Here is a 12601-nt window from a genome sequence, read left to right on the forward strand (position 1 = left end):
AATTGCATCCGTGGCCACAGGTCACTAATTTATTCAACAGCTGTGCTGAGCACCAACGGTAGAATGGTCAAGAAAGCGAGCCTGGTCCCACCCTCGTGGCTCTCACGGTCTGCTTGGTCTACCTGTGCGTTGCTGGAGCGTGGCTGGTAACAGCAACAACAACAGCAAAGACCGGGAAGCCACCTACGTGTACCTCGGCAGGGTGTTAGTCGTAGTTGTGATGCATCTATAGACTGGGATCCAACACAGCTACTCGTTAACAAAGGTGTGGGCAGGTGGGGAGAGATGTCCGTGCGCGGAAATATCTGCACGGCAGGAACAAAAGTACTTGTGTGTGTGGACGCACGTAGAGAATAGTTTTGAAGGGTACACCCTGCAGATCAAGAAACTACGGCCAGTGAGCCAAGATGCTGCCTGTTTATGTAAATGAAATTTCATTGGGACACAGCCGTCCTCTTTCGCCGGTGGAGCTCGTCTGCAGCTGACTTGGTATGACAGCATGAAGCTGAGTGGTCGTGACTGAAGCTGTGTGCCACGGAGCATGAGATATCTGCTACCCAGCCCTTGATGGAAAAAGCTGGCCAGAAGTCTACACTAGACTCCGTTCTAGTAGGTTTGGAGGAGGGAGGGCAATGAACATTTCTTTTCTTTTTTTTTTTTTTAATTTTATTTATGATAGTCACAGAGAGAGAGAGAGAGAGAGAGAGGCAGAGACACAGGCAGAGGGAGAAGCAGGCTCCATACACCAGGAGCCCGACGTGGGATTCGATCCCGGGTCTCCAGGATCGCGCCCTGGGCCAAAGGCAGGTGCCGAACTGCTGCGCCACCCAGGGATCCCTGAACATTTCTATTTTGCATTTAAGTTTAATGAATTTTTAAAATTTTTATTTATTTATTCATGAGAGACCCTGAGAGAGAGGCAGAGACACAGGCAGAGGGAGAAGCAGGCTCCGTGCAGGGAGCCCTATGCGGGACTCAATCCCGGGATCATGAGATCATGACCTGAGCTGAAGGCAGACACTCAACCACTGAGCCACCCAAGTGCTCCTTAATGAATTTTTTTTATCCCCTACACACACACTCTTAATGAATTTTCATAATCAGAAAGTTCAGTTGGGGAAAAAATAACAAAAGCATACAGGACTCACAACACCTAATTTTGAGACTTACTGTAAAGCCCTGTTACCAACACACGTATACGCATGAAGGTTGGTATATGGTTCAATCAGACAATAGAGAATCTAGAAATAGACCCAGACTTGTATGCTCAATTGATTTTCAGTGCTAAGGTAATTCAATAGGAAAGCATAGGCTTTCAGAAAACAAATGGTGCTGGAACAATTGATTATCCAAAGGGAGAGGGGCAGAGAACATTAAACTTCACTTCGTACCATAAACAAAAATTAATTTGCAGGTGGATCCGAGAAGTAAACGTAGGAACTAAAGCTGTGAAGCCGCTACTAGGCAAAGGTTTCTTGGATAGAGTACAAAAAACAGGACGTAAGAGAGATCATGAATACAATAGACTTCATAAAAAAAAATTTTTTTAAAAAACACTCACCTTCAAAAAGACTCTATGAAGTAGAGGAAGAGACAAGCCACCAACCGGGAAGAAAATACTTGCAAAGAGCATTTCTGGAGAAGGGCTCGTATCCTTGAACGTACAAAGGATCCTCGCCTGCTCACTAGGTAGTCAACCCGCCAGATTTTAAAATGGGCAAGAGATTTGAAGAGACTTTAGCAGGGATGCCTGGGTGGCTCAGGGGTCGAGCATCTGCCTTCCGCTCAAAGTGTGACCCCGGGGTCCTTCATCGGGCTCCCCGCAGGGAGCCTGCTTCTCCCTCTGCCTGTGTCTCTGCCTCTGTGTCTCTCATGGATAAATAAATAAAATCTTTAAAAAAAAAAAAAAAAAAAGAGAAGGACACTTAAGCAAAGAAGATCTCCAGGTGGCATATCAGCACGTGAACAGAGGCTCGACATCATTAGCCCCCGGGAAATGCAACGTAAAACCAGCGAGCCACCGCTTCACACCTGCTAGAAGGGCTGCGGGTGAAGACCAGCCCCCTGCAGTGCTGGTGAGGGTGCAGAGGTCTGGGGGGAGGCAGGATGCTGGGGCCACCTTGAAGAAACGGGCAGAGGTTCTTATAAAGTTAAACATACCCCTCCCCTGCGATCCGGCGGCCTCACAGGAAATAGGAAAATGTACATCCGTGCAGAGACCTACACTCCAGAAACTGGAAACAACCTGGTTCCCTCCATCAACATGAACTGTGATCCCTGCATGCAACGGAACATGACTCCACATTCTGAGGGAGGCGGTGCTGATACCCAGAAGAGTGGGTGAACCTCAGAAGCATCATGCCAAGCGGAGGAAGCAGATGCTACAGGCTACGTCCTGTATGATTCCAGTGACAAGCCTTGCTGGAAAAAGTGAATCTGTCTGGACAGAAAACAGAAGAGTGTTTTCCAGGGGCGGTGAATGGACTGCAAAGGAGCCCCAGAGACCTTCTGGGGAGGGATGCAGAGGGACGGCTGGAAAGGTTCAGGTCTCGTGTGTGATCGCAGTTATGCAGCTGGTCGTTCTGTGAAACTCCTCTAACCACATATTTTTAAAAGGGGGCATTGGATTGTGTGTCAACTACATATACTTCAGTCAATCTGACTTTTTATTTTATTTTTTTTAAGATTTTATTTATTTATTCATGAGAGACACACAGAGGCAGAGACACAGGCAGAGGGAGAAGCAGGTTCCCTGCGGGGAGCTCAATGCAGGGCTCAATCCCAGGACCCCAGGGTCACGCCCTGAGCCAAAGGCAGGCACTCAACCACTGAGCCACCCGCCCTCTAACCTGACTTTTTAAGATACGTAATCTGGAGTAAAATAGGCTTTAAAAGGCACACCGGAGTTGATCTTCCAGAAGAGTGGTAAGGAGTCTTTTGGAATGGGCAGTTAACATTCCAGAACAGGACTCCAGAGGTGAGGTGGGAGGCATTGGTGCCATCCTTGGGAAGTGTGAGCCAGTGGGGGTTCTCGAATGAGTGAGTGAGTGAGACCCCGAGGGGTCCTCACGTTACAGGGGAAGGCAGAACGAAAACAAACTGAGACATCCCCTTCAGGCTAGGCCGTACCACAGGTGGTGGACAGTAGGCATGGTTTTAGAAGGGACAACACACGACAAGGAGTAGAACGTAGGAAGGGTCAACACATCTCCCTTCACCTCCATTCTCCACCTTGCGAGCTACCGGCGTTACCAGTTCTGTGTGTTTGCCTAGAAATAGTGCATGTGATGAACTTTGCTGCTTCTCACATATCAACGTATCTTTCAGATTTTCCGCACAAGTATATACAGAGCTGCCCTAATTTTGTAAACAGGTGTGGTATTGTATGGACGCGCCATGGTTAGTTCGGGCCGGCCGCAGCTGGTAGGTAGATAGATGTTCAGGTCGCTTCTGATCTGTGTGCTATTACAAGTGGTGCCTCAGTTCATACTAATATTAAAAAGCGATTTCTCGTCTGTGTGAGTCTGTCTATTAAATAGAATCTTGAGAGCGGGATGGCCGGGCCAGAGGACACGTATGTTCTTATTTTGATGTGTAAACCACCACCCTGAGTTGTACCGGTTCACCCTCCCTCCCCCCCACCAGCCGTGCGTGAATAATTTACACCTATTTTCCCAAGACCCAGGGGGCATAGTGGGAACTCCAGCTTTGCCTTTGCCAGTGTGGTAGGTGAGAAACTGTATCTTACAGGAAATGTGATTTGCTTCTGGAGGAAGGACTATTTTAGAAGCCAAGGAACACCAGGTCTCCAGCGTCAGCTGCCCTTGGGCCTCCGTCAGGCCAGCCCGTGCCTGTGAGTTGGAAAAAGGTGCTCGTCCTCGGGACCCTCGACTGGCATCTGCAGGAAAACTGTTGTGATCACTGCAAATCTGCGATGGCTCTGAGGCAGAGGACAGCCTGGAGTCAGGACAGCGCGGCCTGCTCTCCCACAGGCAGCAGCAGGAGCTCCTGGCGGTTTTGTGAGCGCGCTGGTCTCTGGGCGGTAACCAGATCGCCTGCAATTAGTGCCGTGGAAGCGGCAGCAGCGGGACAGGAATCCAGGCCGTCTGACAGTGGAGCGTGAGGGCATCAGCTTGAGGGGCGGCCAGAATAAATGGAAACTTCATTATCCGTGGATTATGCACTTAGAACTCAGGTCCCAGGCAACTCTGATATTAGTAATTTGGCCAGCGGGCTCATTAAGCTCTTAAGAAAAGTGAATCTAGTTAATGAATTAATACAAGATGACATTTTACATACAGAGCAAGAACGAGACCAGGCTCCACTGAATTATGGAACATCATAATTTCTCGTGTAAATGTGATTGCCGCTTCTCGCCTGCCAAAGTGGGCAGATCTGGAGAGAACCTGCTTTCGGAGACGTAAATGAGACTGTTAAGATTTGCAATCATTTCATATCCCATTCATTTTAAAGCGCTCCCTCTTGCACGCTTAAAACTTCGAGTGGTTGCACGGAAGTCAGTGTCTTAAAATTTCCGGACCTGTTTGTTTCCTGAAGGCGGTTCCACCGGCTTTTCATTTATTAGGAGACACATCTCTCTAAAAAGAAATGCACTCAGTCCCTACTCCCTTCTCCATTCTGTGCCCTCACCAAGGGGACTCTCTCCCCGCCTCTGCCTCTGGTCCAGAGAAGTTGGGGAGGATAAGGGAAAAGAACACGAGCACTCAGAATTAGCATTAGCCAGTTTGGGATGATGGAAAGTTCTAGAGACGGGTGGCGGTGAACGTGAATGTACTTCATGCCACTGGACTCTTAAAAATGGGGAGAATGGGAAATGTTGTAAGCTATGTATATATTTTACCACAATGAAGAAGCAAGAAAAGAGACACCCGGGTGGCTCAGCAGTTGAGCATCTGCCTTCTGCCCAGAGCGTGATCCTGGAGACCCAGGATGGAGTCCCATGTCGGGCTCCCTTCATGGAGCCTCCTTCTCCCTCTGCCTGTGTCTCTGCCTCTCTGTCTGTGTCTCTCGGGAATAAATAAATAAAATCTTTATATAAAAATAAAAAGTGAGAAAACCTGGCCCTAACTGAGGGCAAACCTTGGCCAGGCATAGTATTTTACCCTATAACCCAGGACCTGGCTACTGTGATTCACCTGCCGCCGCCGCCCCCGTTTTAAACTTAGAGGGCCTGAGGCTCCCAGGAGCGCAGCCACTTGCTTGGGCAGCAGCTAGAAATGATGGCCCCAGGACTCAACCCCTCGACTCTGTGCTGGAGACCACAAAATAAAGAGGATGTTTTATTTTAAGCCTGAGCTCTGAAGCAGAACACACACACACGTGCATGCGTGCTCCCATCCAGTTTTTAGTCCACTGCATTGAAAGCAGACACGACTCCAGCAGCACCCCCAGAGTGCCACAGCTCACTGTCTCCGAAAGAGTCCCAAACCTGCCCCCCCACACACACCAAAGGTCTGCAGCGTGCTCTGCATTTCTGCATTTGGTCTAGGACCTTTCTGTCATCATCGGAAGCATGGCCTACAGGAGCATCGAAGCTTCTCGCCCCTGTTTGAGTGTGGCCGGAAAGGGAATGAACATGAGGCCTGGAGCTTGAGGGGGAAGGCTCTTCGTTTGTCTGCGATTGAGGGTGTTTTGAGAGTCGAGAGATGTTTCGATCAGGAAAGGAGAGATCGCCAGTTTCCCAGCGCGTGGTTTTTCTGATGGACAAATACCTGGGTTTGAGGCCTCGCTCCTCTACTTGCATCTTATGTGAACTTAGGCAAGTTAATTCACCTCTGAGTCCATTTGCTGTCTGGGAAATAGGACTGATAAAATAATAATAGGACCTGCCTTACTGAGGTGCGCCAACACACAGGTATTTTTCGCACTGAGTTGAAGGCATGTGTTGAGTGCCCGCTCTGTGTCAGGCCCCATCCTGCGTCCTGGGGATACTGTGATGAACGGGACAGGTGCACGTCTATAAACAAGGGATCAGTGAAGCTTGGCCCAGCTCCAGGACACGGGGCCCGAGCAGAAGGCGGTCGCTACGGCTACTACTTCACATCTGCATTTTTCCTGTATATCCACTGAAACCTCACAGCTTCAGAGGGAGGGGGAACAGGCCCAGGAAGTGGCCACCAGATTTGCTCACTTGGGCTGTGTTTATTCTTCCAACTGGGCCACGACAGTGGGTGGTTGTGGTTCTTCTGCAGAGATGAGAGGTCCCTGGCTCTCTGAGGAGGGACCGAGCTGGTTTCCTGGGCCAGCCTGGGCCGTGTCTTGGTTACCAAGTGTGTCCCACTGACTGGGAAGCCCTTCACCTGAGTATTGGGAGCATGGCTTATTAGTACACTTGGAGAGGAGGGTGTTGGCAACCTAAGGGGGTAGGATGGGTCCCAGACTTTTGCCTGAAGGTCTTAGAGGGATGCTTGCAGGTTAGCTAGCGGGTCTGGTTAGAGGGCGCAGGACACACAGTGTGAGGGACAAGCCTCTGATGTCAGACCACTGGGCTCAAATCACACATGGCTCTTTACCTCCTAACTCTGTGACCCTCATCAGGGGGCCTAGACTCTCTGAGATTCACCTTCCTCATTTTAAAAAGAAGGCAGTGACAGCACCTAAATCCTAGAGTTGCTGTGAGGCAAGCAGAGGGGATAAAGCACATGTTTGCCTGTTTTGAGCACATACCACATGGCACCATGTGTCTGCTCTTGTCCTGAGTGCCCCATCACTATTCGCTGATTTCATGCTCACGACAGCCCAGTCAGGTGGGCACTGTTACTATCTCTGTTTTATTGATGAGGAAGTCACAGCATGGAGACGTTGCCACTTTACAAGGGGCACATAGTAAGTTCCAGAAGGCACAGAAGCTGGGATTGGAACGTAGTCTGGCTCCAGAGGCCGTGATGGTAGCTTATGCTGTGCTGTGCTGGCTCTCAATCTGGAAAGCCTGGCATAAGGCCTGGTGTAAAAATAAACACTCTGCAGACATGAGGAACCCGGATGCACCGACCGGTATTCCTCAGATGTTATATTACAAACTTCTGGTGAGTTTCTAGCAAATTTCCAGCCCTCCGCAACCATTAATCCATTTTCTGTCTTTATAAATTTGCCTTTCCTGAACATTTCATGTAAATGGTATCCTACAGTACTTGGCCTTTTGTGTTTGGCTTATTTGGCATGGCGTAACGTTTTTTGAGGTTCATCCATGTTATAACACATATCAGTACTTTTGATGGCCAAATAATATTCCAAGGTGTGGCTTTCCCACATTTTACTTATCCCTTCACCAGTCCCTGGACATTGGTGTGGTTCCCACCTTCTGGCTGCTGCTGTTGCGAATTACGTCGCTACGAACATTTGCATCCATTCCCTGGGACGGACTTGAGCGGAAGAGTAAACCAAAATGCTAACCTCTCTCCTTCTGTCTCCCCTCTGGGTTTCTCAGAACCAGGCAGCGGGCAGGTGTTTGTGACGTCAGAGAACCAGCTTGTGTACTACCCCAGCATCACCTACGCCATCATCGGCAGCTCTGTCATCTTCGTGCTGGTGGTGGCCCTGCTGGCGCTGGTCTTGCACCACCAGCGGAAGAGGAACAACCTCATGACGCTGCCTGTGCACCGGCTGCAGCATCCCGTGCTGCTCTCCCGCCTGGTGGTCCTGGACCACCCCCACCACTGCAACGTCACCTACAACGTCAACAACGGCATCCAGTACGTGGCCAGCCAGGCCGAGCAGAACGCATCGGAAGTGGGCTCCCCACCGTCCTACTCAGAGGCCCTACTGGACCAAAGGTGCGTATGCCGGGTAGCAGAGGTCGGGGGAGGGAGGTTATTGATGGGGAAAGCAGAGTATGTGCCTGCACCTGGGATCCCAGGGCTTGCCAGGAGCCTGCCAGTGGTTGATCCCAAACAGTGGGGGCCCCCTAGGCCCCAGGGCCCCTCGCTGGAGCGGGGCAGCCTCCACCCGGGCCCCCCAAAGCCCCCCATGGGTCACTGCCGTCGGGCACGTGGCAGCACCGCACACCGACCGTTTTCCGGTCCCTTGATCTTGGTGCAGGGGCAGGGGTCCCCCGAGACCTCGGATGGCCGTCCTGCGGGGTGGGCAGCAGCAAGCCGCAGACAGGACCTGGGCTCCTGACCCCCGGCCCCCCACCGCCCCCGCCTCTCCCTTTGCAGACCCGCCTGGTACGACCTCCCTCCGCCGCCCTACTCCTCGGACACCGAGTCCCTGAACCAAGGCGACCTGCCCCCCTACCGCTCACGCTCCGGCAGCGCTGACAGCGCCGGCTCCCAGGGGGCCAGCAGCCTGCTGAGCGCCGACGACAGCAGCCCCCCCGACGGCGCCGCGGGCCCTCGGGACCCGGAGCCTGGCCAGGCCGCTGCCCGCGTATGAACCCGGCACTTCCAGAGTCCACGTGGGCTCATCTGCTCCGACTGTTACCATCCTGACAACGCCCGCTCGTGGGAAGCCCCTTGGGGCGCCTCCAGGAGGGATGTGGGGTGTCAGCATCCCTCCTTTCCCCTGCCCGCCCCCTCCCCGCCCCAGATTTCAGGGATAGTCTTTAGAGGGAGGCCTGGCGTTTCTCCGGCCTCAGGGTGACCTGATACACGGTGCAGCTCTGCTGGGCGGCCACTCGTCCGTCGGGGCCCAGGATCACGACCTCACTCGTCACCTCGCCCCTCTGCTACTGGCGGCGTCCCGCCAAACAGGCAGCCCTAGATTGCAGGTGGGGGACAACGTGGTGCTTCCGCGTCGTGTCGCATGTTCCGAAGGGCAGGAGACGCTGGACCGCACTCCCGGGGGGCCGCTACCTCACAGCTCCGTTGGGGTTTGGGCCGATGATCGCCCAGGAGGCCCTCAGGCTGGCCGCCCTGGCACGAATGCAGGTGAGCGCCACACTCTGCCCACGCTGTCCTGCAGGCCGCCCTCGTGCACTGGAGGCGGCGGCCCGAGGACACGTCGGCCCTGACGTACACCCTTCAGCCATTGGCAGTGCCGGTGTGGTTCTCTGACCGACTCTGAAACCCCCGACTCTGGCCGGATTCGGGCTTTAAAAGCTTGCCCAGGAATCCTCACTGTGCGTTTTCTCCGGCAGCGTCTGGCATCAGCCTCATCCCAAAGTAGGCAGGGAGCCCCTGCCATAGATTCATACGCGTACTCAGCTCCTAACATGCCTGGGTCTGCTTCGGTCCCCAGTCCTTCCCTGGCTTCTGGACTGTCACTGCAGCCCTTTCCCCCAGCTGTGACCTGCCCAGAGCCAAGGGGTGAGGGCCCAACTTGAATTGGCCAAAAATTGGGTCTGGTCCACACCCGGCCTGTCTTGCCCACTCCTACAGCCTTCCACACTCGCTTCCTACGTGACTGTAACACCCAGAAGTCGTTTTACCTGTGCATTTGGACCTGAGGCCACTGTGGTTTCTGACACACCCAAGAACCATATTCAGTACCTCCCACCAGAGCTCCTGGCTCCCTGTGCTGCACACACTCCCCTTCCCAGGGCCCAGAAACCAGCACCCTGATTTAGGGTTAGGGTTAGGGTTAGGGTTAGAGTCAGGGTCAGGCTTCTTCTGACTTGCCATAGTTCCTCCTCTAAAAGACGTGGACAGTAGACAATTTGGAGTCAAGATTTGCCATTCGGACTTTTTTTTTTTTAATCTCTTAGAAATGCATTTGAAACAGTGTGTTTGTTTTTTCCCTTCTAGTTAAGGGATTATTTATATGTATAGGAAAGCTGTCTGTCTGTTTGTTTTTCCCTTAGTGAGGTCCAAAGAGAGATGCAAACAGAGATCACACCTTTGTCCCGCTAAGCCTTGATACGAAGTCACACTCCCGGCTGACCCGTGTACCAGGCGTGTGTGCATTGTTGCACTTTGAGTTATTATTTATCGAGTTCTTGAAGGATGCAGAAAGAGGGATGCCTTTCTCCCTCGGTTCAGTCTCTGTGTTTATGCTAGCTTTCCTCTTCTTCCTCTGTGGCCAGCCCGCCACGGGGCCCACTCCCTGGAGAAATAGTGGGTAGAAGCGTGGGCGTTAGTTGGCAAGAAACCACGCTTGACCCATGGGGGCGCAAAACTGGAACCAGGTGGGACCAGTCCAGGCAGCTCTCACCCCTTCAGGACTTCTTTCCACAGTAGAAGAAATTTTCAGCCACCTCCGTGATGCACATTTTAATGAAGCCTGCAGGAGTGGGGGACGACGTGGCATTTAGTGATCCTATTCTCTGGACTTTTTTTTTTTTTTTTTAATCCAATCCAAACTGTGTTAGAGGAAAGCTAACCACTTGGTGATTTCTTTTTTTCTTTTTTAAGTTAAAAAAAAAGGAGCCTAGTTGCGTCTTTCATTTTTTTAAATAACATTTGAGTTATTTTCCGAGTAATCCAATAAAGAAAGAACTTTTGATGGCAGCCAGAGTGTGTTAGGAACCCTGGCTGAGCATTTCATCTCCTGTGAGTCAGAATGGCTTTATTTTTTCTCCCTTTGATGGGCCCGTGCTTCTTTCTGGTATTTTGGAAGTTGTTTAGAGGAAGGGATTCTAATTTTAATTAATTGTGCAGTGAATTAATCTCACTCGCTTTTCTGCTTCCAGGCATCTTAGGAAAAACAAATGGTCTTAGTAGATAAGAAAGCCTATTAATGTTTTTTTTTAAATAAACACAGGGACATTTTTATTATAGATGTGATTTTTTTAATGAATCTTCTTAAAAAATATATAAATAGGACACCAAAGCTGCAGGGATATTTTTCCTGTTTTTTTTTTTTTTTTTTTTTTTTTAATCTCCCTTCTCTAGATGGCAAATAAGTGGCCAGCAATATTTTTTTAACTCATTCCATCCAGGATATTTTTTAGACATTGCCTAAATCTACACCAAGCAGAAAACCATCGCTGCTCTTTTTTCTCAAATGAGACCAGCAAGTTCTTTTTATTTTAGAGTTAAAATTCACATCACAGTAACCTATGGCTTATCCCGACTCAACTCCCTACTCTGAAATTGACTTGTTTAAAAAAATGCTACAAAATGGTTGACAAATAGTGTGCGATGTTCAAAGTTGATGTAAACTGGAAAGTTTGTGTGGTTGCTTTTTGTGTTTTGGCTAGGTTTTGGTTTGGGTTTTTGTTTTTGTTTTTTTTAATTTTTATACTTTCAAATAAACTTGCAGTTTCATTCTTTCTATTGGTGTGAATGTTTCTTAACCCATGTCTGGCCTCTGTGGCATTACGAAGAGTGAACGGTCACATCTCATGGCTTCTGGAGTGAATTTATGCTATCCTAAAATGAGAAAAAGGAAGAGTATAGTGACGGGACCTCAAAATATGGTGATAGCTTGTGTGGCTGAAATACAGAAGTGAAGTCACGGACACCAGTTAGTATCATGGGCCCCCAGGATGTCAGTTCAGAAGATGGACATTAGTTTCTGTCACTAGGGTGCCATTTGAGGGAAAAGGACAAGTGACTGTGACAGCTGAAACAGGTTCTGACCACATATTAAGGGGCACTCAATAGCCCTTGCACAGGTAGGCTGGTCATTAGTTTTGAATCCCACTGGCTCAGACTGGCCCCACCAGTGATGGTAACTTCTTTTTATACTTCTCTTAGTCTCATTTTGGAACCATGTGCTAATTGATGCTACATGAATAGTTTCCACAGAAAGTCAAGATGCCCAAGAGATCACCCATGAACAGGAGAAATAACCCTGGCCTTGGCCAAGATTGAACTCCACATGGATTTCTAAACATAGAATGCACAGAACTAAGGTTTAGGTCATGCATTCGTCCCCAGGGGTCTCAAAAAAGAAGACTGGGCTATCAGAGAGTGGTATCCCAAGTATATGCCAGGCCATGTCCTGCCCCAAGTGGTCTAGGGTAGACCTTCCCAAGCAGTTGGTCAAGGTTTGTCAAGATATCAACTCCTCATCTCTGAGAGAATCATTCTTTACTGGGTGGCAGGATGGAATGATTGAAAAGCACTAATCTAGAGCAAAAATAAGTAAACATTTTGTGTAAAGGGCCAGATCCTAAATATTTTTGGCTCTACAGCCATATGGTCTCTATAGCAATGACAAAAGCAGCCATAGATGATAAATAAGTGGGTGTTGGTGTGTTCTAATAAAACTATTTATGTAAATAGGCAGCTGGCTGAATTTTAGCCCATGGGCTAGAGTTCCCCAACCCTTGATAGAAAAGAGCATTCCATGGGCAGCCCGGGTAGGTCAGCGGTTTAGTGCTGCCTTCAGCCCAGGGCATGATCCTGGAGACCCGGGATCAAGTCCCACGTCGGGCTCCCTGCATGGAGCCTGCTTCCCCCTCTGCCTGTGTCTCTGCCTCTCTCTCTCTCTCTCTCTCTCTCTCTGTTTCTCATGAATAAATAAATAAAATCTTAAAAAAAAAAAAGCATTCCTACATTGGATTCATGAATCCAAACCTCAGAAGCATCCTAGAAAAGAAAAGGTATGTTAATGGCCTGGAATATTAGAAACCTTGAAAATGGCGCTAGTCTCCAAAAAAAAATTAAAAATAGAAGAAGCTATGAGACAAGCAATTCAAGGACCTGTAAAATTAATTTTAATTGACCCTATAAGCTCTTTTCCAGTGAATAAGAAA

General features: G+C 49.8%; 1 protein-coding gene across 4 annotated transcripts in view; it reads left to right on the forward strand.

The window, feature by feature from the left end:
- LDLRAD3 (low density lipoprotein receptor class A domain containing 3) overlaps positions 1-11172 on the forward strand; it is a 232023-nt gene extending 220851 nt beyond the window's left edge. For all 4 annotated transcript variants that reach the window (XM_072791133.1, XM_072791135.1, XM_072791134.1 and 1 more), the window contains 2 exons: positions 7448-7793; positions 8178-11172. In XM_072791133.1, the coding sequence (XP_072647234.1) occupies positions 7448-7793; positions 8178-8394 (563 nt within the window). In that variant the 3' untranslated portion in view covers positions 8395-11172. The remainder of the gene's footprint in view (positions 1-7447; positions 7794-8177) is intronic.
- Positions 11173-12601: the final 1429 nt, after the last annotated feature.

Source organism: Canis lupus, chromosome 21 (genome assembly GCF_048164855.1).
Source record: "Canis lupus baileyi chromosome 21, mCanLup2.hap1, whole genome shotgun sequence".
Taxonomy (NCBI): Eukaryota; Metazoa; Chordata; class Mammalia; order Carnivora; family Canidae; genus Canis; species Canis lupus.